General features: G+C 41.5%; 1 protein-coding gene across 2 annotated transcripts in view; it reads left to right on the top strand.

Moving 5' to 3' along the window:
- The window catches only part of PLXNA4 (plexin A4), a 910299-nt gene that overhangs the window by 620878 nt on the left and 262861 nt on the right, over positions 1–26560 (top strand). For both annotated transcript variants that reach the window (XM_068276018.1, XM_068276019.1), the window contains 2 exons: positions 8228–8351; positions 15970–16123. In XM_068276018.1, the coding sequence (XP_068132119.1) occupies positions 8228–8351; positions 15970–16123 (278 nt within the window). The remainder of the gene's footprint in view (positions 1–8227; positions 8352–15969; positions 16124–26560) is intronic.

Raw genomic sequence — 26560 nt, 5'->3', positions numbered from 1 at the left:
GCTGCAACACAATGCTATTCCTATTGAAAGGGCTTTGCTAAGATCTAAGCCTTTGCATTCTGTATGATTTCAGTGCTGATTTGAAGCGAACACACATTGAGGACTGGTATAAATGATGTGTCAGTGCCCCCTCCGGTCAGCATACACCACTTTCACACAGAGCCAGCAGTTTCACTTTTCCAGAGATGGTCTGCAGGCGTTCTCATTATTTGTGACATTTGTGCACAGCATGAAGTTGCTTAGAATTTGAGGCCAAGTATTTTGCAAAATAAAGTGCACTTTAAAAAATTAAAACTAAGTTTCGTCTGACAAACAATTCACCTAAACATGGGGATAATTGCAAAAAATCACTGGTGGCCAGCACAATATTTATTGTCCAGTGCTGAGCTGCTAAGCTGGAAACTGACCTGCCTGTGCTAATGAAGCTAAAGTAACAACCTTTAAATACAGTAGTTATGCTGTTACTGGCATGATTAGCTTAATGTGGAACATAAGTACTGACTGAGGCATGCAAAATCCCATTGGGGTTTAAAACCACAGAATTAGATCTTTTCAAGTGAATTACTAACTTTATCTTCTTGATTAATTCTCATTTTAGGTCTAGCTGTCAAAAATGCATGCAGTAGTGTGTTGGCTTTTCACAGTATGCTGCCCTGGATATAATATGAATAGACCCTATTGCAGCTTTTTATTTTACTCTTAATACATTACACCAGAGTTCCCCAACCCTGTCCTCAAGGTCCACCAACAGTACATGTTTTGCAGGAAACCACACACATTCACAGGTGGGGTAATTCGTGTCTCAGCAGCAGAGCTGATTAACTACCTCTGTGGATTTCTGCAAAACATGCACTGTTGGTGGGCCTTGAGCACAGGGTTGGGGAACACTGCATTACACAATCACACACTTATAGTATGCTGTATTTAGGAGCAAATCCTTCACTGAATTAAAGTGGATTTTGTCCTCAAGTTTTCTATAATTCTTCTGTGTCTCTGTTTCTTACCATCTTTGCTGTACCTACAAGTGGGTTGCATTTTTGCTTCCATAAGTCGTTGCTGGTGCATTGTCTGACTTTAGATTGACAGGTTTGTTTACTTTAGGCCTTTTGCCATGTTCTTTCTGATATTTTGATAGTTATGAAATTAGTTCTAGAACATCCTGCCTTTTGTTAATTTATCATATTATTCATTTACAGAAGACATCCATGCTGTGTTACAATCTATATATTGTGGTATTCTGTCATGCCCACAGGTGTCTATAAATGGAATATAAAATAATAATAAAGACAATTACGGTATGCAGCGCTGGACAATACATAGGAATACGTACAATGTTAACAAGGCGTGTTAGACAGGTAGAAAACTGGGTCTAGGATACATGGTCATGTGATTTTACATTAGCAGAGACCCAGCAATTCAAGTCTAAGTTAGTCCATGGGAAGGGGGTTATTGGTGGGGTCGCAAGATCAAGGAGGACAAGGGGGGTGAGGTGCAGCTTAAAAGACCCTGCCAAAGGCTTACAGTCTTTCCTAAAAAGTAATAGTCTGCACTTATATCTCTTATAAGAAGCGGGTGCTGGTACAGGGCAGGGTGGAACTCCCAATTCAAAGGTTAAGATGGAGCCAGCACACAGGCCTATGTATCAAAGAAAAAAATGGTTATATTCCATGAAAAGCAGACCAGTATTTTGAAGTCATTAAGATCCCATTGTCAAAGCATATAATGGACAGACAATATCAATACTGTCTATTCTATGCCCTGACAAAAGTGGTCTATCAACTCAGAAACATGGTCTGTTTTTATGGAATAAAATAATTTCCTTGTGTACTGGCTCCACCTTAATGGACACCTGAAGTGAGAGGTATATGGAGGTTATCATATTTATTTCCTTTTTAAAGAATTGCAGGTGCCTGGCAGTCCTGTTGATTTTTCTGACATCAGTAGTGTCTAAATTTACCACCTGAAAGAAGCATGCGGCTAATCCAGTCAGACTTCAATCGGAAATATCTGATTGGCATGCTTTTTCAGGGCTCATACACACGTCCAACATAATGCACAACCAACCGCACAACATGACCAACCGCGCAATTTGTTTACATGACAAGTATGTACACACTTCAACCAACCAAACAACCAACTCACTTCAATACTATTCGTGCAAGCTAAACGACAAACTGCACAACATGTCTGCATTCAAAAACAACAAAGTTGTTTAAAAGACTTCTAAACACGTGGCCAACCTGCACGATAGCTGGGCAGGATGATCTACTGGTTAAATCTGGTAAGCAATCTGTTATCAGTTGGTTGTCTTGTTGTTTGCCAGCCGTACACACACCCAACTATCTTCCAACAGACCAAGTTTAGAAGATAGATGGTTGGGCAGATTGTTTGGACGTGTGTACGAGCCTTTAAAGGGAACTCGAGGTGAGAGGGATATGGAGGCTGCCATATTTATTTTCTTGTAAACAATGCCAGTTACCTGGCAGCCCTGTTGATCTTCTGGCAGAAGTAGTGTCTGTGTCAAAGCCCTGGAACAAGCATATGGCTAATCCAGTAAAATCTGAGTCAGAGTAACTGATCTGCTGCATGCTTGTTCAGGATCTAGGGATTTAAAATATTAGAGACATGGGATCAGGAGGACTGCCAGGCAGCTATTATTGTTTAAAAGGAAATACATATGGCAGCCTCCATATCCCTCTCACCTCGAGCTCCCTTTGGGCTACTTGCACACCAAGACGTTGCGTTAGGTGCTACGTTAAGGTCGCATAACGTGCACCTAATGCAATGTATGGTGGTGCGGGAGAGGACGGTAGAGTGAGCCGCGTTAGGCGGCTCTATCCGTATAAGGTCTCCCAGAGTGGCGCTGATTGGCTGGCGGGACCACGTGATGCGGTGCGAGACACTCCGCATCACGTGGTCCCGCCGGCCAATCAGCGGCCGCCAGTGCAGTGAATATGAAGTAGCCATGTGCGCGGCTACTGTAGCAGCATCTCCCCGCCTCCTCTCACCCCCCACTGCGCATGTGCAAACAGTCTAATGCGGCTATAGCCGCTCTAACGCCGTAGCATGCTGCACTTTCCGAACAACGTGCAGCGTTACATGTAACGCAACGTGGGCTGTGTGAACAGCCCACTTGTGTTACATTGCTGTGCGTTGGGGGAGCATTACAGGCGCACTAACGTGCGCCTGTAACGTCTTAGTGTGTAAGCAGCCTAAAAGTATTAAGCAGAGGATAAGCAGGAAGCCATGCAATTTGTATTATTTAAAAGTTATTAAATATGGCAGCCTCCATATTCCTCTCATGTCAGGTGTGTATTAACCTAAGTTAACTGAAAGCCACCATGCAGGTGATTCTCTTGGCATGTGTTGCTTACATCCGGTCAGTCCTTGTGAAACTGCACAAAGTTCTTACTCTTTGAATCTGATAGTTTCTGACTAACCTAGGCAACTGTGTGTGTATATTTTCAGTTACTATTTCATCATTGTTTGCTTGTTTCAGTCATGTGTAATTGGTCCATAGACCCCTGTATCTGTTTTTCTTATGTTACTGAGATTTTGAATCAGGGAACCTCAAAGGATGCAAACTAACTTATGCTAATCATCTATATCCAGCCAGGCTCTTGATGGACATGGACTCTATTCTGACTCTGCTTATGATGCCAAAATGTCATTATGCTCATAATACTAATTCTGTTCATTGGACTATATGGTTATGGTTGGGGAGTGATTTCCGGATTCTTCTTGTGCCTTGTGAGGCTTACACCCTCCCCAATACAAATGCCACATGGTTGGTATTGGAAAAGGGACGGAGCCCCATTCTTGCTAGCTAACCTGTCTGGTGGTAAGAGGAGTTAATAAAGCTGTATGTTTTATTTTCAGTTTTTGCACATTTCATTAACCACTTCTGGCCCCACTGTTTCTGGCCCCTTCAAGACCAGTGACTTTTTTCTAAAAAAAAAAAATGAGTGATCACTGGTTGGCTCACAGTGATCACGGGGTCACTCCTGACCAAAATTCAGAGCTCTGCTTTTATTGTGACAGCAGAGTGAGTGGGTTGCAGCATTGCAGTATCAGTGTGAATGACTATATCGGCATGTGCAATCGAATTTGAAAATGACGCCCTGGCAGGGATAAGCAGACCTTAAACTGGCGTAGATTACAGTGGTCTGGAATCAGTTAAAAGAAATACAGGGAGTGCAGAATTATTAGGCAAATGCGTATTTTGACCACATCATCCTCTTTTTGCATGTTGTCTTACTCCAAGCTGTATAGGCTCGAAACCCTACTACCAATTAAGCATATTAGGTGATGTGCATCTCTGTAATGAGAAGGGGTGTGGTCTAATGACATCAACACCCTATATCAGGTGTGCATAATTATTAGGCAACTTCCTTTCCTTTGGCAAAATGGGTCAAAAGAAGGACTTGACAGGCTCAGAAAAGTCAAAAATAGTGAGATATCTTGCAAAGGGATGCAGCACTCTTAAAATTGCAAAGCTTCTGAAGCGTGATCATCGAACAATCAAGCGTTTCATTCAAAATAGTCAACAGGGTCGCAAGAAGCGTGTGGAAAAACCAAGGCGCAAAATAACTGCCCATGAACTGAGAAAAGTCAAGCGTGCAGCTGCCAAGTTGCCACTTGCCACCAGTTTGACCATATTTCAGAGCTGCAACATCACTGGAGTGCCCAAAAGCACAAAGTGTGCAATACTCAGAGACATGGCCAAGGTAAGAAAGGCTGAAAGACGACCACCACTGAACAAGACACACAAGCTGAAACGTCAAGACTGGGCCAAGAAATATCTCAAGACTGATTTTTCTAAGGTTTTATGGACTGATGAAATGAGAGTGAGTCTTGATGGGCCAGATGGATGGGCCCGTGGCTGGATTGGTAAAGGGCAGAGAGCTCCAGTCCGACTCAGACGCCAGCAAGGTGGAGGTGGAGTACTGGTTTGGGCTGGTATCATCAAAGATGAGCTTGTGGGGCCTTTTCGGGTTGAGGATGGAGACAAGCTCAACTCCCAGTCCTACTGCCAGTTTCTGGAAGACATCTTCTTCAAGCAGTGGTACAGGAAGAAGTCTGCATCCTTCAAGAAAAACATGATTTTCATGCAGGACAATGCTCCATCACACGCGTCCAAGTACTCCACAGCGTGGCTGGCAAGAAAGGGTATAAAAGAAGAAAAACTAATGACATGGCCTCCTTGTTCACCTGATCTAAACCCCATTGAGAACCTGTGGTCCATCATAAAATGTGAAATTTACAAGGAGGGAAAACAGTACACCTCTCTGAACAGTGTCTGGGAGGCTGTGGTTGCTGCTGCACGCAATGTTGATGGTGAACAGATCAAAACACTGACAGAATCCATGGATGGCAGGATTTTGAGTGTCCTTGCAAAGAAAGGTGGCTATATTGGTCACTGATTTGTTTTTGTTTTGTTTTTGAATGTCAGAAATGTATATTTGTGAATGTTGAGATGTTATATTGGTTTCACTGGTAAAAATAAATAATTGAAATGGGTATATATTTGTTTTTTGTTAAGTTACCTAATAATTATGCACAGTAATAGTCACCTGCACACACAGATATCCCCCTAAAATAGCTAAAACTAAAAACAAACTAAAAACTACTTTCAAAAATATTCAGCTTTGATATTAATGAGTTTTTTTGGGTTCATTGAGAACATGGTTGTTGTTCAATAATAAAATTATTCCTCAAAAATACAACTTGCCTAATAATTTTGCACTTCCTGTATAGGGCAATACTTATGTAAGTTTCCAGGGTTGTTGGCCCTTACAGAAGTATCTTATAAATCTTCTCTAGCTCTTTTTGTATGAAAGGCCAACTTTATTAAATTACCCTGCATACATTGCTGGAGTGTACAAATCCCCTTTACAGCAAGACCTCTTACTTTGCAGAAGACTAACAGTATGCGACATTCATCTCCATTTCTTCCAGCCATATTTTAAAATAAATAAATAAAATAAAATAAACATTGTCATTAGCATAGATTAATTGACCAGGGACTCATAATGAGTTCTGCATTTGAGTAGGCATATACCAATAATGCATTCCTCTGACTTTCTGCTAATTAAATCATATCTGATTGGTAGAATTTCACTGGGTGTCTCTGCTGTGCCAAACTCCCTTTTCTCTTTGAAAGATCTGATGAGAGCGGTTTTGTTTTCACAGCTAATAGCTCCCCTGCTGCACTATCGGCATCTGCCTCGGTTTGCAAGAGTTTTATACACTTAACCCAGTGCAGTGGATTGCCTCTGAGAATTCCCATTAGAAAATATTGCATATTTATAAAATACAGGAAGCCAGACATGTAGTTCTAATTCTTCAAGCTTCAGCGGCAAAATTCACTGGCTTTCTGCTGTTCTGTGAAGTAGTAACTGTCTGTTGCTGAAATAGTTTATCAGTGTTATCTATATGTGTTCATTAAAATGAATGTTTACATTTAAAAGTAATCTATTCCTTTACGCACAAAGTTCTTAATGGACGTGACATAATTTGCCCTTCATAAATAGGCTGAATTATCTTGTAAAAGCTAAGTGTGCAGAGGGGCAAGTTTAACTGCATGTATATGGGCAGCACTTTGGTGTAGTGGTTAGCACTCTCAGCTTGTAGAGCTGGGTCCCCAGTTTGAATCCCAGCTAGGGCACTTGGATTGTATGTTCTCCTCATGTCTGCGTGAGTTTCCAATGTGCACTCCAGTTTCTGCTCACTTCCCAAAAACATACAGAGTCGCAAATTTAACTGCATGTATATGGGCAGCACTGTGGTGTAGTGGTTAGCACTCTCAGCTTGTAGAGCTGGGTCCCCAGTTTGAATCCCAGCTAGGGCACTATCTGCACATGGATTGTATGTTCTCCTCGTGTCTGCGTGAGTTTCCGATGTGCACTCCAGTTTCTGCTCACTTCCCAAAAACATACAGAGAAGTTTATTGGCTTCCCCCTAAATTGGCTTTAGACTATGATAAACATATGACTATGGTAGCATTGGATTGTAAGCTTCTCTGAGAAAAGTCATTGACATGTCCATGTACTCTTTGAAACATTGTAAAAGATGTCAGCGCTAAATAAATACTAAATAATAATATATTTTGATATTTGGGCTCGGGTGACCCAGTCAGTTTTCCAAGCAGCACCCAATGTCATGCTTTCTACCAGCAGCACCCATTGGCATGCCCTCTATCCAGTAGCACCCACTGTGACCCAAACTTCCCAGTAGCACTCACTGTGCCAACCTCCCTGTAGCACCCATTGGGATTTCCTTGATGCTTGCTAGGTATTAAAAATCCTGCTGCAACCTTTAATTTAGCTGAAGCCCAACCCACTAAGTCAACCTCCACCCTGCTGGACTGATGCTATTGTATCATGCAACAATGCAACATGGTCAACGTGTCCAGCTGACTAGACAGTGTATGCCAGAAGCTAACTGTTCATATCATGGGGAACATAGTGGCTAGCATCGTTGCCTCACTGCACTAGAGTACAGGATTCAATTCCCAGGCTGGGTGCCTTCTGTGTTTTGTACTTTCTCTACATGTCTGCATGGGCTTTATTTGTTCAATCCTGATTCCTCAGACTTACTAAATAAACACTGATAGATGAATTGGCTTCACCTTAAAGCTCAATTCAAATTGCATCAGTTGCATTGAAGAATAATTCTGCATGTCAGCTTACTGCCCATACAATTCTATGGGGCTGTTTACATCTATGTTGTTCAGTCTCTATTGAAGTCCATACACATAATAACCCATACGTTATGCAACATGCACACCATGAACTGAGCCTTAGAAATTGACCCAAGGCTATGGCAGGAGTAGCATATTATGACTTTGATACATGAGTGGCAATTAACTTACTAAGCACACTTTGATGGGCCACTGTTCTCATTAGCTCCCCACATTTTGACTCCTACATGACAAAATTGCTCATTTACTTGCATCATCATTCTTCTCCCTCCTCATATAATTAAACGTACACTGTTATACGGACAGCATTTTGGAATTCATAAGTGGCTCACAATGTACCCTCTCATTTGAGTCTATATGAAGCTGTTCAAGCTACCTATAAATTAAAACCATGAAAGACCTGGGTACTTTTTTTGGCTATACATACACTGCATTTTGTCATTCTTCACTAAATGTGTTATTGGAATAAACCGTAATCCTGTTTATATTGTATCTAAAGCATGTGAATTTTTCCATGTGTTGCAGTTGTACAAGGAAGGAGAGATGTGAGAGGTCCAATGAAGCCAGAAGATTTGCATCAGAGATGAAGCAGTGTGTCAGACTCACCGTCCACCCAAACAATATCTCCGTCTCACAGTACAACGTGCTGGTAGGAATCTTTTTTATATTATAGAATTACAATATACAGTATAACACTGGATTGTATTTTTCCCATTATACCTGTATCCCAAAAACCTATGGGTCTCTTAGAGCAATGATGAATTGCAATTGTATATGTTACCTGATTTCACTGCACTTAAAGTGAATGTGTACCGCTTTAAAAATAAAAAAGTCAGATACTCGCCTAAGGCAAGGGAAGGCTTGGTCGTAATGAGCCTTCCCTCTCCTCTCCCGGTGCCCGTTCCCACGCAGGATCCCCCATAGCAGTATTCGACCAGTTCGGTCAAATACTGCCACTTCCGCCGCCGAAGGGATGTTTCGGAAGCCTTCGGGAGCACTCGGGCTCCCGAAGACAGGCCGCTCCATACTACGCATGTGCGAGCGCCCTCTATGACGCAATCGCGCATGCGTAGTATGGAGCGGCCCGTCTTCGGACGCCCCGAGTGCTCCCGAAGACCTCCAAAGTCCCTGCGGTGGCGGATGCGAACGGGGGCGCCAGTGCAGCACCGAGGGCACCGGGAGAGGAGAGGGGAGGCTCATTAGGACCGAGCCTTCCCTTGCCTTAGGCGAGTATCTGACTTTTTTTTATTTTTTCAGCGGTACCCATTGGCTTTAAATGGGATTATACTCCTAAAACTAAAATTTCAGTAACTACTCTTAGTTACAAAAAAGAACATATGAAGGCATTCCCAAGTATTCCCTGTGTGTAAAATCATGTATTTCCACTGCAGAGAGCAGAAACGTGCTTATCTCTGGTCCTGGGCAAAGGCAAAAATCTCCCTGTGCCTCACTCTTACCCATTCATTTCTGCTGAAGTGACTCAACTGTTGCCAAGGTGATGTGTCTATTCAGCAGAGGGAGGGAGGGGGACAGAGTGAAAGCACAGTCACAGGGAGTGTCTTGCCTTTGCCAATGACTAGAGATAAGAAAGCTTCCACTGCTCTCTGACAATAAACAATTTTACACACAGAGTAATTACTGACCTTTTTTTGGGGGGGAGGGGGGGTGAACGGAGTATAATCGCATTTTTACACCCTTAATAAGGCATACGTAGTTAAAAATAGTAAAAAGAAGAAAAACTAGCATTGCTGTTATAATCGGCAATGCTTTGTCTCCTGCAGACAGCTTCCCAATTGCTTCCTCTTTAACAATTAAAAAAACAAACAAACAAACAAAAATGCTAAATTAACATTTTAAAAGATGTGATAGTCAACATTGTAACCACTTCCACTTTTATATACTGTATTTGTTTCCCACTTTAAGTTTAGCTTCCCTTTTAGCAAAGTTATTGTGGGTAAAAGTGTACTTTAAATTACATAATTTACAGTGTGGCAATTATAAGAGAAGTGGTGCATCCCTTCGATATATGTAGCACATTCCTTGAGTTAATAATTTCTACCTTGTTAATGTAGAGAAACTGATCTAGGCTGGAGCATAGCAATCTCACTTGTAGACTCATCTGTGGCAGAATAAAAGTAAATTGCTGCAGGAATTGCGTAACAGGCAAACAATTGCTTTTGAATTGAATCTGCAGGAAGAGAGACCTATTATCCTGTGTATTAGGCCCAGTGCTGGCTAGAAATTGAGGAAAGCCTCATGGGGGTAAAACCATTCGCTAGGAACAGAAAGTAGAGTAAGGATCACATCAATTCATTACAGGCAGAACTGTATATGCATTTGAATGACTGGTAACTTTAGCTCTTGCTGTAGAAGAGAAATTTGCAAAGCAGTCTGATCTGGGCCTGCAATTAAAATATGGGTGTCTTTCACTGAGATATCCTAGTTAATAAAATAATATATTTCATGTTGTTTTTGTTACCTGATTGTTTCTGATTCCAGTGGTTGCTCAAATGTTTGTCATGTGTTTATGGTACTTGATACAGCTTACTGTCACCATGTTATTTGCTGTCAGTAATAAATAATTGTTACAGAGGTCTTCGCTATTAAAGTAACTTTTATATTCCTCATGCAGTAAGGATGTACACAGTTTGGTGACTTGCACAGTGAAAATCTGACCACACTAGTTACAAGCAGGATTTTATGATGAATTCCTTCTTGACCAAATGTCACTGTATATAGTGTGTTGGTAGCACACTATTTAAAGATGTGCTGATTAGATGAGATTACAAACCAATATCAACACTTTGCACTCAGAATATATATACACAGCCACCTCTGACACAGACAGAAATAAAAAGCTACAGTGATGAACCGACTGATTCAAAAACACTTAAACAGAAACCGTAACCAATAATTGAAGTGCATCCCAATCAGTAGCTGATATCCCCTTTCCCATGGGAAATCTATCCCTTTTCTCAAACTGATCATCAGTGGGCTCTGTATGGCTAATTTGGTGGTGAAACCCCTCCCACAGTGTGATGTCAGCGCCTTGCAGCTCTGAGGTCCTGACATCATACTGTGGGAGCCTTGTTGCATTGTGGGAAATAACAGCTGTTTTAAACTGCCAAAAAAGCAAGCAGCAGCTACTTCTAGTGACATCACCTGCCAGCAGTAAAAATGTCACCATGTGATAAATGTCATAATGTAAATAAGGGAGAGGAAAGATTTTACAATGAGCAAACACTGACTAAATCATTTATACATAATTATTGTAAAAGTGAAGCACTTTTTTATTACATTATTTTCACTGGATTTCCTTTTAAATATCCTCCATTTTAACACCTACAGTATAGCTTTTTTTTGTTTTTTTGTTTGTTTATCACAGTCTGTGGCTCAGGCTTTTTTGCGTATGTGAGTGCAGAGGGTTAATAGTGGTATGTATTTCATTTGGTCACATTATTTAACACCTTACCTTTCTGACCCACTTTATTTTTTGTTTTAAGAAGACAATGTTGTACATACCAGTCTCTTTACATAGAGATATTAGGTTCCCTTCAGATCCTTACACAAAATCCTGGTGTTACTTTATAGCTTTATATACTTCTTGTAGCACTGCTTACTTAAAGAGAACCCAAGGCGGATTTATGAAATCTTAATAAGACACAGAGGCATGTCCTGTGCACAACTACATGCCTCTGTGTCGTTCTGGACCAACCCCCTCCCCCCAAAAAAAATACCGCTAGGCTAGCGACAATCTGCTTGTCCGCTAGCCTGCTATTTACCTGAGCTTGTCAATCAGGTGTTTCACCATAGCGTGGCTCCCCCCTGCCACTCCCCGTCTCTGCTAGCTTCCTCCAATCTGAAGCTAAGCCGCGACCCAGTACTTCCTGGGTCGCGGCTTAGCTTCCAACTGGAGGAAGCTAGCAGAGGTGGGGAGCTGTGGGAAGGGGCAAGCTATGGAGGAAAAGCTGATTGACAAGCTCAGGTAAAGTAAAACACAGAAAAAATGGTAAAAGAACAATAGTAGTAATGAGTGTGTGCTCTGCGTGCAGGTACCAGCACTGGTAAAAAATGTACCAGCAAAAAGGAGAACAAACCAGTATATGCTGCTCAGAAACTGCACTTTAATAATTGATCATTAAAACACACACATGAATTCCATTGAAATGTCAGAAATTTCTTGACATGGATAATACTGTAAAATACAATATTAAGTGCTGCATACTATACGGACAGTAGGAAAAAGTCCCTTAAGAAAAGCTTATTTCCCTGGATAGGGATCAACCCCTAGAGAGCTGGTTGCTGGTACACGGGGATTTAAGCGAGGCTATAATGTCAAACAAATGAAAAGACACCAACCCACCCCTAAGGCCAATGAAGCTGGTCTAAATCCTTGGTGATGCCCCAACTGCATCTACGTGAGGGACCCAGGAGGGAATATCCTGGGGATAGAAGCCTCTCACAGAGGGCAGAAAGGACGTGACCAATATGTTCAATGATCAGTCTCTCAGCAACCCACAAAAAGAGGGGAAGAACACCCAGATGATAGAACCTATACTGTTCCTTAAATCAGGGATATTGAGGACACCCTATCCCGACCTGTGAGGAAACCATCATTAAGGTATTTTGGTAAAGGTTATAACCACTCACAGAGGATAAAAGGGTGTGACCAATATGATCAATAATAAGCTATTCATAGAATGCAAAAAAGCCGGTAAATATTGAAACATGTGAGAGTGCCGCCTGAAAGAATGTTATTGCCAAAACCACACTAAAGTACAAAAATATTGGATGATCTAAGCAGATTCCCAAATCAGAGTCTCTGAATCTTAGGTTACAATAGAGAACGCCACATGCTCCTTAGACCTACAAAGAAAGTCCAAGAAAAATAGAGGTCCAACCACAGCATAACTAGTAATATGGCTGAGAATAATTTGAAGGGCCCCTTTGCATGAGGCCAGCAATTAAATGATGTACAGTTCTCAGACCAAAGCGTGCTCCTTCAATTGTAAATCATCTCCAAGTGGAATATATATCGCCACCCCATTGCATATAGTTCAAAAAAAGATCTTTGAAATGCCAAACAGTCTATGCTGGATCATAGTAGATTCCACCAGAATCAGCCACATCGCTGCTGTATCCTTAATATATATAAATGCACTTGCTGGCAGTTAATGGACAGTAGATGAAACACTGTGATCAAAGCACCTGGTGTTACCAGTAAAGAGAAACTGCGTAGTTAGTTGCACATAGTGATTAGCATCACACTTTGTTTGCAAAATTAATGGCATTTAGCGGCCATCGCGCAGTTAGTATAGCGCTGTAAACAGGACTCCAGGCGTTTCTGATGATATCAGGCTGGATGGTCTAATCCACCATGTGAAAGATGTCAAAAGAAGACGCTATACACCCAGTCATTGTAGGATCAATGTCCATAATATGCCATTTGTGCAAGCTGGAGGTAGCAGCGGTACGTCAGAGTCACTTATCTGATCCAGTAGTGTGTTATGATCGGCAAGCTGCATGCGGATTCCGTGCAGGACGGCTGATGGTGGCTTGGCTGGATGGCGACAGGCAAACTTTCCCTCGTGTGGTAATGGCGGCGGCTCACATGAATCAAACCCGGCTACAGAGTACTGTTGAGCGTAGCATGACGTCTACGCGTTTTGCCCCGCCCACCGGAGCTTCATCAGGACGTGCTACGTCATCACGCCTGCTGTGTAAAGGTTCCCTCTATTTATATTACTCCGTCTGAACTTGGCATCATTCCAAGCAGACACCATCTAGTGGTGAGAACCAAAAACAACTGGCATTGCATTATGGAGACATCTTGTGGTCAAAAAGGGGTAATGAGATCCCCTGGCAAGCAAACAAACCATAGTGTGGACTCATGGATGTCTAATTAGCAACAAATATCTAGAGAGGAATTTGATTTTAAAGAATAGTTTTGGGAATCCTATTTTAGAAATACTTTGAGATTAAGATCCACATTAAGCCCAAGGGGGACCAAAGTCTTAAGCTGATATATCCAAAAACTTTCCTTTTTAATTAGCTGAGCTTTCATATTTCGATACCTAATACCCGGGTCTAGACGATAGATGGCCTTGAATTTCAGACCCGATGGGTCTGAATCATGGAACTCTGCAAAATGGGAAGCTATTGGGGTTTTGTCTCTTTTTTCCTCCTCTGCTGAATCAATGATCGCTCTCACATGTTCCTGAATTCTGGTACGTAATTCTCTTTCCGTCTTACCCACATAATGCTTATTACAGGGGCAGGTCATTTGGTACACCACAAAAGTGCTCCGACAATCAAGGGGGCACCTAATATTATATGTCCTGTCACCTGCTGAGTTCACAAAAATGTCAGTATTATCTACATATTGGCAAACTGAACATTTTTTACAGGGCGTCATCCCATTCGGTTTTTTAAAAACAGTAAAACACAGCTTGTCATGTTATCTTATGTGTGCACCCAGCCTTAGCAATCTTTTTCTGTTTCTTGGTCAACTCTTAGTTGATATATTTGTTTTCACTAGCATAATTAAAAAATGGCTTTGGGTCTATGTTCTAGTAAAGGAAATAAGAGCAGATAGGAATGTGACAAAGAACATAGCTATGCCTTTATTGCTCATTTATACTGAATGACAAGCCACAAGAACGCATTCAACAGTTAGACATAAGAAGAAATCAAGTGAGACTAAAGTTCACCCTTTTTCTGGTAACTATTGCTGTTACACCGGATGCCATGTGAATGCAAGAAAACTCCAGAAAAGTCCATTCAACTAAAGATAATAGCAGCACTTCATAATAAGCGGCCTTTCTGCCTCTGGCAATTGTCTTCTTCAAGAATCTACACGTTTAAAAAGCGTAATTGATTTTCTTTTGCAAAAAATGCACTTGATTGCAGTCTTCTGGAGTAATTATTTGCAGCAGAATTATTTTAAAGATTTACAAGATCTATTTTGAATGGATCTTCTGCTCAGAGCAGCGAAGAATAACAATACTATTTCAGCATAATGTGCTCATCCTTGAAATCATCAATTTCTTTGAGCGGCTCATCTTTTCTTGGTCTGAGCGGCCCACTTGTATCTGCATTGCGTGAAGCATAGGCTTGTAGCAAATAATATTATTGTGCTTGCTCTATTATTTAGAATAAAAAAAAAATCACTCCAATATTGAGCGATATTGAACAATCTCTGTAGTTAAGCAGCAACATTGTCAAGATATTTTCATTGTGCCTGTTTTATACGTTCTTCCTTGTTGTTCCATTTACCCGGGTCTTCTAAAAACCATGCTGTGTTTTGGAAAGACTGTTTCAGCTGTTTAAACCAAAATTTAAATGTGACTTTTTTGAGACATTTCTTAATTGTTAACCTACAGTACTTAGCCATTATTCCCAAATGAATATATGCAAGACCTTTATTCACTTAAAGTACAAGGCTGAATAAACCTGTTTGTATTTGTGGATACAAAGGGACAGAGTTAGATGTTTTGTCTGATTTGTATTGCTGCCTGTTTCCCCAGTGGAAGGTAGGGTTGATCTTCCCAAAGAGGGAAAATCCAAGTTCACAAAGTTGTCACTAAATTAAGTGTTGTAGACAATGATCTCCAACTCATATTCCAGTGGCAACCATATAATGTTGCAGAGCACTCACTTCTTGTTGAAGGGACCACCTCTCATAAGGAAATAAGGTAAATGGAATTGCTTTAGTGAGGGACTTAACCAACAGCTAAAATGGGTGGGCAAACACTAAGAGGACATAAAGACTCCATGCAGATAGTCTGCTTCATGGGTTTGTCTACCTGCTGCATTCACTTGATCACATTGAATATCTAAGGTTTGCAAAAGAAGGTAACATTTCAGCTAATTACTTACACAGGAAGTAGGAGTGAGGCCTCTTTCACACTGGGAGGCTAAACTGTCGCATTCACACTTACATGTGACTCCATGGGGGTCATCGCTTCACCACTGATACAGAGCAAGCACCAGGTCAGTGCAACGGGAGCAGCTGACAGGCATTAAATTAATTGCCTCCCACCTCCCATGCAAAAGAAACCTTGGTGTTCTGTACAGCAGAAAGTGCTTCTGTAAAGAAGTAAATTTTGGAAGTTATAGATTTTTTGTATTTACTTATAGCTGTCTGAAAAGTGAAATGAAAATATAGTTGGCAAGAATATTATTCACAAATGAACTTGCGTATCATTGACCCTACATATGCTTTGGTGCTATTTATTTAGCTTAATTAGATTGTTTGTTATCGGCAGCTGGTGTTGGAGGCTTACAATGTACCAGAACTGTCTGCTGGTGTTAATTGCACATTTGAAGACCTCTCTGAGATGGATGGCCTGGTGATTGGAAATCAGATTCGATGCATCTCTCCTGCAGAAAAAGAAGTACCCCGCATTATCACTGAAAATGGTAAGTTGAAGTGGCAACACTGCAAAGCATGAACAGTATGTTTTTTAACTCTACATGTTTGTATGTTATTCAAACACTTAGCCGAAATGAGAAATACCAGGGAAATAAGGAACACACAAATTGTCTGAAACAGACTAGCCCTATAGGTATAAGTAAAGGTAACGGTATACCTAGGTGCATTAACCACTTGGTTACGTAACACACATCCAATTATGAGGATGAATGTCACTGGTACATTCCCTAAATAGGGATAGCACATGCAATATCCGTGGGGGTCCTGGCTGATCCCCCCCCACTCAGCAAAGCAGGGTGGGGTGTAGCTATCCCACAAATATACAGTGCAATATGCCCAGACAAACAGAGGAGGTCAAGGATTGTAAAACTGCCTGCGGCCAGATAATACTGGTCAAGGTAGAGCACAGTGATGCAGCCTATCTCCCCTGTGTCAATGTACAAAGGGTGGATGGCAGAGAGCAAAGTACCCCCAGTGTAAAGTGCTGTACAGTTAAAAGCCTTTATATGAACATATTTCGCCCCCTAACAGGGCTTCTTCAGAAGGTGCTATACAATATATACATTATTTACAACATTGGTGAGTAAAATATCTACACAAAGCCCCCCATCATCAACTCTCAAAGCTTAAGTCAAAGCTGAGCTTGCCTCGTCAGGCACCTGTTTATAAGTATGGTGGAACAGGAAATGAGCACCACCCCTATGATGGGGCGTGTCCCCCAATCTTGGCCACAATGTAGCGCTGTCACCCCCAAGAAGGAAACCCCTTCAATACCTGATAGTGCCCACCGTTGTGGGTAAAGATGGAGTGGCCAGTGCCCTGTGTGGTCGCCCCGATCGTCCCCTAGTGCAGGTGTACAGCCTGGAAACAGCGCCGACGATGCGGCAGCTATGAGCCACGCCCACTTGCGCCCGGCGCACGCGTCCGGCGTCAGGCGTAGGCATGGAAACGGGCTACAATCAGAGCCCACGTCCCGTCCGGCTGCGGCCGTAAACAGGGCAACGGGATGCCACACTCCCATTGGCGCACGCGTGCACTCCAGCAAAGGGAGCCGCCTCCAGCGCTACGTGCACGGAGGCGGACTGGTTGTCATGGCACCGCTCCATACAATCACCTGGGTCCAGGCCAAGCGCGACATCATACCGCGGATACATGTATGATAACACACAGTGTAATGGATGTCATTACATCAGTTGGCAAAAGTATAAGCATGCTGGCAGAGTATCATACCACGCATGCTGTAAAAATATCCCTATGAGAATTTGCAACGCGTGCAACTCATAATGCATGAAGGGGTGCACAAAAAAAAAGGGGGGGGGGGGGCCGGAGGGGAACCTGTATACCATATAACAGTAAGAGAAGTACGGGGATGGGGTGGAATGTGATTGACAAAGTTACATGACAATGTGAGTAGAACACTACAGTATGACTGTATGCAGAGCACTATACCTGTAACATGTATGCACAGGTGCTGTACATGATGGGGGGCAAAGAAAATGGGATGCCATGACAACCAGTCCACCTCCGTGCACGTAGCACTGGAGGCGGCTTCCTTTGCTGGAGTGCACGCGTGCGCCAATGGGAGTGTGGCATCCCGTTGCCCTGTTTACGGCCGCAGCCGGACGTGACGTGGGCTCTGATTGTAGCCCGTTTCCATGCCTACGCCTGACGCCGGACGCGTGCGCCGGGCGGAAGTGGGCGTGGCTTATAGCTGCCGCATCGTCGGCGCTGTTTCCAGGCTGTACACCTGCACTAGGGGACGATCGGGGCGACCACACAGGGCGCTGGCCACTCCATCTTTACCCACAACGGTGGGCACTATCAGGTATTGAAGGGGTTTCCTTCTTGGGGGTGACAGCGCTACATTGTGGCCAAGATTGGGGGACACGCCCCATCATAGGGGTGGTGCTCATTTCCTGTTCCACCATACTTATAAACAGGTGCCTGACGAGGCAAGCTCAGCTTTGACTTAAGCTTTGAGGGTTGATGATGGGGGGCTTTGTGTAGATATTTTACTCACCAATGTTGTAAATAATGTATATATTGTATAGCACCTTCTGAAGAAGCCCTGTTAGGGGGCGAAATATGTTCATATAAAGGCTTTTAACTGTACAGCACTTTACACTTTACACCTATTTAGGGAATGTACCAGTGACATTCATCCTCATAATTGGATGTGTGTTACGTAACCAAGTGGTTAATGCACCTAGGTATACCGTTACCTTTACTTATACCTATAGGGCTAGTCTGTTTCAGACAATTTGTATGTTTGTATGTTAGCAGTTTTGGTTTTTAGGCTGCATTTTGTGTTTCAGTAACCTTCACTGCAGTCAATGGTCATATCACAGATTTCCACAGACACTGAGCTCTCGCTCTCTTATTGAGAGCGCAGTGTCTGTGGAAATCTGAGACTGGCACACTTATATGTTTGGTGGAAAAGGTCTGCGATCCAACACACCACATTATATATTTTCATTACAGGTGGACTGTATATATCTTAGGTGCAGAGGCACCTTTTGGGGAATTGATGTGGTATTTACACTGGTATATATGTGTATTTTGTTCACAGGTAGAATTGTAAATAGGTGCTGAGGCGCCGGGGGGATGGTATAGTTTGGCTATGTTTATGTAGATTTTTTTTTCACAGGTGGTTTTCTCAGAAAGAGTTGAGGCACCTAAGGGATATTATATTATAAATTACACTATTTAGCGCACTTTCACTGGCATTAGATATAAGGGTCATATCACACCTATTGTTTTTGATGTATCATCCTAATATGCTCATATAGTGCTTATTTAGCTTTTCATGTTCTTCAGAAGGACAAATTGCTGATATTATGTCGCTGTAAACGAATATAGATAGATTAAGACTTTGACTTGGACTTGTCCATGACTGAAGTTTATGTAGCTGCAGACACAAAGTAAATTCTATTACAAAAATACAAATGTATTCTTTCTCCTGCCATATATTTTGAGATTGGAAGGGACGTTGCACATCAAAATTGACATGAATGGAGTAGACAAGTTGGACATAGCAAGAGTCGGCAACAGAGCAGAAAGTCAGGCGGGCCAAGGTCATGATGCAGAGCATCAAACGGGTAGACTCTAAGTTATGAAACGACAGACACACACTCACACTAGCTGCAATACAATAGCACTGGAGAGTGGTACTCTCCAGACTTATAAAGACAGTCCGGCGTGAATTACGTGCATGCATGTGTATGTGCATATGGAATTGCACACTAGGATGCAACCCACACACAAGAAAGATGTTCAAAACAGACTCCCCATGCATGTGTGCACTTACTACTCACACCAACAACTGTCAGCACCAGCGCTTACGCTGCGCAATGCAAACCGCCCAGATTCATTTCAAATTTGATTTCACATGTGATATTAACTAATCTGAAATATCAATTTCACAACCCCCCAAACAAAAAAAGACCAACAGTTTATAGTGTGCTGAGTTTATTCGCAAACTGAAGTCTTTTCACATTCCTCAAAAAACAAATCGAATGATAAAATTAATTTTGTGCCAGTATGGTGTAGAGAAAATAAAGAAAAAAAAAAACCACTCTGTTGTTGATTTTGCAATTACAGGAGGCTTAATAATTGTCTAGGATATATGAAATTCTTGTACATTGCTGACTTATCACCTCACATATAGTAACATACACATATATATATATATGGCACACACTATGGTTTGATGCTTGTTTTATATGCTAGATTGACGTTAATTTCAGTCTCTCTGCTTCTGGAAGGAGTCTGATACAGGAATCTTATGAAAAAAAAGGTAGAAAAGCAAAACTGATATAAAATATTAAGTACAAGGAAAAGGTCAGTTTCAGTCAATAACAGTAAAAGAAGTAAATATGATGCTTTCACACTGTGAGCGAAAAACAGAGACGAGAAAATGGCTTGAAAGGGTCTCAGGCCTTGAAGGTACATTCACGCTTAACTGAGGTTAGAATCAAAGTTTACAAAGTAAACTCTACATTATCTTCCCTCTGGGCTGCCTATCAGAATGAAACCTCTGCTGAGAGAGGAACAAAATAAATTGCAGTGAATTTTTAGCATGTTTTATAAATGTAGCCAGAAGACATACAATCATTCTTGTACTGTAGTTGCTGTGCGTATGGGCACAATAGAACTGCTATTGCATTTAGATAAATATAGGCATCTATGAAGCAGTGAACTAAATGTTGTTCATATAATAAATGTCTGGTTCTATAGCAAATCACTGGGCCCTGCAACACATTGCACATATAAAGACCTGCTACTGTGTGTTTTAAATTGCCCTTACATGACAAACATTACTCTGTCCTTGTTTTCCTGACACCCTGTTGGTGAGAATGTAATTATTATATGTGATAGAACTTTCCATTTGTATTTTCACTCCTGTCAGCTTAATAGTACTTATTGCAAAGTCATTAACTAAATGAGAAACAGTGGTGTCTTGCATTGAGGATATACTGTACATAGTGTTTTATCACATTTTTTGAACAATTATTCAAAATGAAAAATAACCAGTTTTAGGTTTGGTGTGTATCGTGACAATCAGCTAGACCTTTCACAAGCCCAAAACACAGTTCTCCTCATCTGTAGCATTAGGCTTCCTAGACCTGCAGTACAAGTTGATTTTTGTAGGCTGATAGCCAATAAAATTGGTATCAAAACCTGTGAGCCATGTTACCGAGATGACTTTGAATGATCATATGATATGTAAACATTTCATAGAATTTCAGTAAGGGCCTGAGCTCACTAATGCAGTTGTGCACAGTTGTATCCGCTTTTCAGCATCTGTAACATTGATGTGTTGCTGAAAAGCGGACACAACTGCGTACAACTGCGTTAGTGGGCTCAGGCCCTAAGGCCTCGTTCACATCTGCTGCGCTGAAAAACGTGTTAAAGCGCATGGTAAAAAACGCATGCGCTTGTGCGCGCTTTAGTCCGCGTTTCTGTGCGTTGCGCTGCGCTTCTTTAAATCACGTTTTGTTTACTGTAGCAGCAGCAGTTGTCAATAAAACTTTGTTTTTGTATGTAAATGTATTTTTTTCTCCAATTAGGGGTAAAAAACGCATGCGCTTCTATGCGCTTGTACGCGCTTCTATGCGCTAAAAAAGCGGACCCATTCACTTGCATTGCTGTGCGCTTTACAGCTCAACGCACAGAAATGCCTGCAACACTACGTTTCTGTAACGCTGCTCAGCGCAGCGCATAGATGTGAACCAGCTACATTTAGTTACATGGAAAAATCAATACCTTGCTGAACGCACAGGGCAGTGCGCTGTGGAAAGCGCACAGAAACGGCCCTGATGTGAACGAGGCCTAAGGGGCAGAGTAACATCTACAGCAATCCTCTTCAGACAATGACATGCAAAGTGGGGTTCTTTTTTATTATTTTATCTAGCTGTATAGGCATTATATATAAAAGCAGGTGGAGTAAGTGCTGCATGCATTACTGGCTCTGTGACACAAAACCTTTCACATGTTGCACAATTAGGCACCAACAATAGTGCACTGATAGAGCATATGGGTTGGGCACCAACAGTATAGTAGATGCCGTTACCTGAGAGTGTTTGGACATGTAGCAAAAACATAGTGTCAGGTATGATGAGGAGTTTGATGTGTATCTAGGAGAGTTAGGTTTAGGAGTTAGAGGTATGCCATCTTCATTCTCTGATTTTAAAAAAAAGCCAGTTGCCTGCATATCATGCAGATACTCTGTATCTAATACTTTTAAGTCACTGGCCCAGAATGCGCAGATCAGAGGCCTTGACTCGGATCTGACTCCACTGGCTGCATGCTTGTTGCATGTGTGTGACTGAAAACCACTAAACTAAAGACTAAACATCTAAAGCCCAGCCTGACAGCCAGGCAACTGGAATTGTTTAAAATGGTGTGAAGATGACAGCCTTTGTATTCTTCTCACGTCAGATCCCCATAAAGTCTCAGGGGCAGTTCAGATATTATGAATGTATGCCCAGTGGAGAAGATCAGGCTAAGATAGTGATGGCTAACCTTGGCACTCCAGCTGTGACAAAACTACAAATCCCATCATGCCCCTGCCTCCCTGAGTTATGCTTAGAGCTGAGTATTGCAATGCCTCATGGTACTTGTAGTTCCACCACAGCTGGAGTGCCAAGGTTAGCCATGACTGGGCTAAGACAATAGGAACTTGGGGATGGTGGTTCAGATTGGCTATCAAAAAGGTGCATATGTTAGGGGAAAAGGTAAGGACAAGACATCGGGGAGGATATTTAACAATAGGGGTATTGGTGAAGGTTAGACAATCAATGGTGGAGTAGTGCCATTACACCTATGTAAATATTGATTTGGCCATTGGCATTTCACCTCTCTCATCAACAAGGCATTTTCATGTGTAAAACCGCTGCTCATCGGATGGTTGGCATCATTCTGAATACATTCTAAAGAATGTTGTGCATATGAATTCCAAGAAATATTGAATTCTAAATGGTGAAACAAGTACACCATGCACCACCGCCTCTACTTTGGGTAAATAACCTATATGACTATTTGCTCTGTTTTGATGTTCAACGCAAATATCAACTGGAGCCCCTGACCTGCATCTGCATGGTTTTATGCACTGCTGCCATATTAATCACATAAATAAGCAAGTGCACAGGTGTTACTAATAAAGTTGTCAGTGAGTATATGTACCATTAGGCACAATGGCTCTGTGTTCAAGAGTTGTAGAAATAAGTAATTTTACTTATACAAGATAATCAACTTATTAGATCGGGTGGTTGTAGAAGTTTTACACTCCAATGCTTACCCTAATAATGAGTTGTTTTTCCAAACATGTCTGAAGTTAGAACAGTTTTGACGGCCTTTCATGATCTGATCCTTCTTATGATTGTTTGTATTTCAACTAGAAAACTTTGAAAAAGGACTTCGCGTCTTTGGAGACAAGAGTATTCTTTTCTATACATATTGACAGATGAGATCCAATGTTTGCATGAAACACATTAGGTAGCCATCAAAAGATGTATTTTGTGTTTTGGTATGTTTTTGTTAGTTATTAGTAACTTTTATTATGTTTTGGAACAGGCTTGGTTATATTTATGAAATGATTACTTGATCAGTTTATAATTTAATGAATCTATAAATGTGGAAAAAATAATCTGTATCGGTTTAAAAAAATTGTTGCAAAGTCACTCTAAAGACAGTGCAGTAGCGTTGCATGTGGTGCATTTCCCGAACCATTGTTAGTGGTCAAGAATCTACTAATTAAGCATTAAAAAGCTGTAAGAAAAGTTTATATCCATTAATTTCAAGGCTTTACAAGAACTACTTTGTATATACTGCCAATTAGCTTATTCATGAAGTGGTGCTTAACTGGCATTAGCACCAAAATGGAGCAATTAGGTTCCAAGTCAACCCCTTAGATATAGAGATGAGCTGGTCTGCTAAACATTTTGAGTAATTTGTGATCATTCGGCAGAACATTAATGTTTTGCAGGAATTATTATATAGAGAGTGATTTAAAAAAACAAAACTATTTTTGTTATTTTACAGTTTTCAATTTCAGAACTTAGTACCAGATGTACATTTTCCTAATCAGTTTTTGGAAGGATTTTCATAATCTGAAACATGTTATCTATTAGTACTCAAAAGGCATATAAACTGAATCAATCTGCTTGTGGATGAAAGGTACACTCCAGACAAAACTGAAAACTTGCTGGCATCAAAATTAACCACTTGATGCAGAATGGACGTTTATAAACATCCTAATTTTGCATGATTAGTGCAAATAGGATATTTAAAGGGAACCTAAAGCGAAAGGTTTGTGGAGGCTGACATATTTATTTCCTTTTAAACAATACCAGTTACCTGGCAGTCCTGCCGATCTCTCTTGCTGCAGTAGTGTCTGAATCGCACACCTGAAACAAGCATGCAGCTGATCTTGTCAGACTACAGTCAGCAGCATCTGATCTGCAGGTGTGTTCAGGGTCTATGGCTAAAAGTTTTAGAAGCAGAAGATCAGCAGGATAGCCAGGCAACTGGTATTGCTTAAAAGAAAATAAATATGGCAGCCTCTTTATACCTCTCACTTCAGGTTCCCTTTAATAATTATCCATTTTGCTGATTTACGCGCACACATGGGACATACGTCCGTGCACATGCTTGCGAGTGCGTATTTTACCCCTTCTATGCATGGAATGAAGTTATCAAGAGACAGTAATATTTCCCATTTTGAACATTTGCTGTGTTATGTTTCTTACAATTTTGAATAAAGGATTTGTTTGATTGGCAAACCATTAGTTTATGTTATTTACATTTTACCCAATGTCACAACTTTTTTTGGAAGTAGGGTTGTATACTTTTTTCCTCCTAGTTCACATTAGCAACTCACAAATTTTACTCGTACCTGGAGTTGCTATTTAATATATATCTGTATATGAGGCATAGGAGGTGTATACTCAGCAGCATAAATACATTTGCAATACACATGTCTTGATGTGTTTGCTTACTTTGTATACACTATTACACTATGGTTGCCAGAGATGGGGAAAACATGGCTGTGCTGACACACTTCTCTACTTTTTTGGAATTTGGCTATTTTAGCAGGATAGCTAATATCTAGGTGATCACCACACCAATTAAATCATCAGTTAAACCATGACATGTTCTAACAATAATCGCTATATTATTTAACCATTAGGTACATGGCAACCCATGTTAGAAAGTCAGATGTCAAAGGCCACTTGATGCATGCAATCATAGGTTTGTGCGATGGTACAAGATCGTTTCGGGACTAGTCGACCTCAAGCACAATGAAAAGACATACTGTGACTCAAGAAGTATCAGATCCGGGACAGTCACTTCCTGACTTGCTTGTCACCTTCTTATGTTTCTTTTCATTGTACTTCATTCAGACAAGACCTACACACCGACATGTGGTTTTTATTTTATTTTTTATCATGTTTACATAAATACAAATAATTTCATAAATAATGATATAATAATTAATTCCTCTGTTCCTTCAATTAAAGATGTATTTAAACGAAAAAAAAAACTAAAGAAAACAAAAAAGCTTATGCAAGGGAATTTCTTGCCTCCAGAATTGAAAAAGAAAAAGAAAACAAAAACTTTAGATGCTCCAAAAATTAGCTTTGGTGTACTACTCTAAACCAAAACAAAATGGCTTCAGTCCATGGTGAGAAATATTGACTTTAAGTGGACATAAATTATCAAAGTGGGCAATTCTGTGAACTGTGCTGGTGGTCTTGTGCCATATAATTGGCTATATATATTGGCTATATATTTGGCCACAGATTATTTCAAAAACTTCCAGACTGTGGTAATTGAAATCTACGCCCTGTTTGTGGCGGCTTATTCCTGCCAGGGCATAGATTTCTACTACTGTGCTGGTACGGACCCGCTGCTAATGGCGATCGTGCCACTTAATTTTAGCCACCGGCCAATTGCTGTGCCATTGCTATGATGGCAGAGCTCTCGGCTCCAAATTGGCGCACAAAGCTCTACTGTCATAGCAACGGCAGAGCAAGGGGCCCGCAGTGACAGGTGATCGGAGGCAGTGGTGGGTCTGTGTGGCAATGCATCGCTACCAACAGTCTCTGGTCCCTAATGGGCCAGAGACTGCTGATATGCAAGTGGTTAAATAAAGGAAAATCTAGAATTCTTTGTTTTGAAACTTATTGCTTGCATATTTAAACAATTGTAGTCCACATTTATTAGCACTTATAGGTTTATAGCACTTCAATGCCACAGAACATTGCTGCTTATAAATTTCTCAAAGAGAAATTATATACCGTATATACTCGCATATAAGCCGAATTTTTGACCCCAAAAAATGTGCTCAAAAGTCCCCCCTTCGGCTTATATGCGAGTCATGTACTTGGTCCACACATCCCAGCTGTTTCCGTGCCCGCAGATGGCGTCTGCGGTAATAACTGTCCCGCGGGCATGCTGTTGCTACACTAGAGCAGAGTGGAGAGAGAAGCATGTTGTGCGCACTGGGGATCCCCGCTGTGCCCTGTGTCTGTGCCTGCTCCCCCTCGCAAAATGGTGTTGAGTGTGCAGCTATAGGATAACTGACCTGTGTCCCCGTTGCGGCAGGAGGAGGGATTGAAGCATACCGTGCGCACTACGGAACTCTGTGCCCGGTATCTGTGCCCGATTGCGGCAATGAGATAACTGACCTGTGTCCCCGTTGGCAGGAGCAGGGACTGAAGCATACCGTGCGCACTACGGAACCCCGCTGTGTTGGGTGTCTGTGCTCGCCCCCTCGTGATATAATGTGGAGCTTGTAGCAATAGGACGGCTGACCAGTGTGCCCCCATTGTCGCAGGAGCGGAGCGGAGAGCAACAACATCACGTGTTTCGCCGGGGATCCCCGTAGCTCTCTGATGGGCTGGCCGTGTCTCATATCTATG

This window comes from Hyperolius riggenbachi, chromosome 3 (genome assembly GCF_040937935.1).
Source record: "Hyperolius riggenbachi isolate aHypRig1 chromosome 3, aHypRig1.pri, whole genome shotgun sequence".
In the NCBI taxonomy this organism is placed as follows: Eukaryota; Metazoa; Chordata; class Amphibia; order Anura; family Hyperoliidae; genus Hyperolius; species Hyperolius riggenbachi.
Note: the sequence above shows the minus strand (reverse complement) of the source record. Positions and strands in the feature narration are given on the sequence as shown.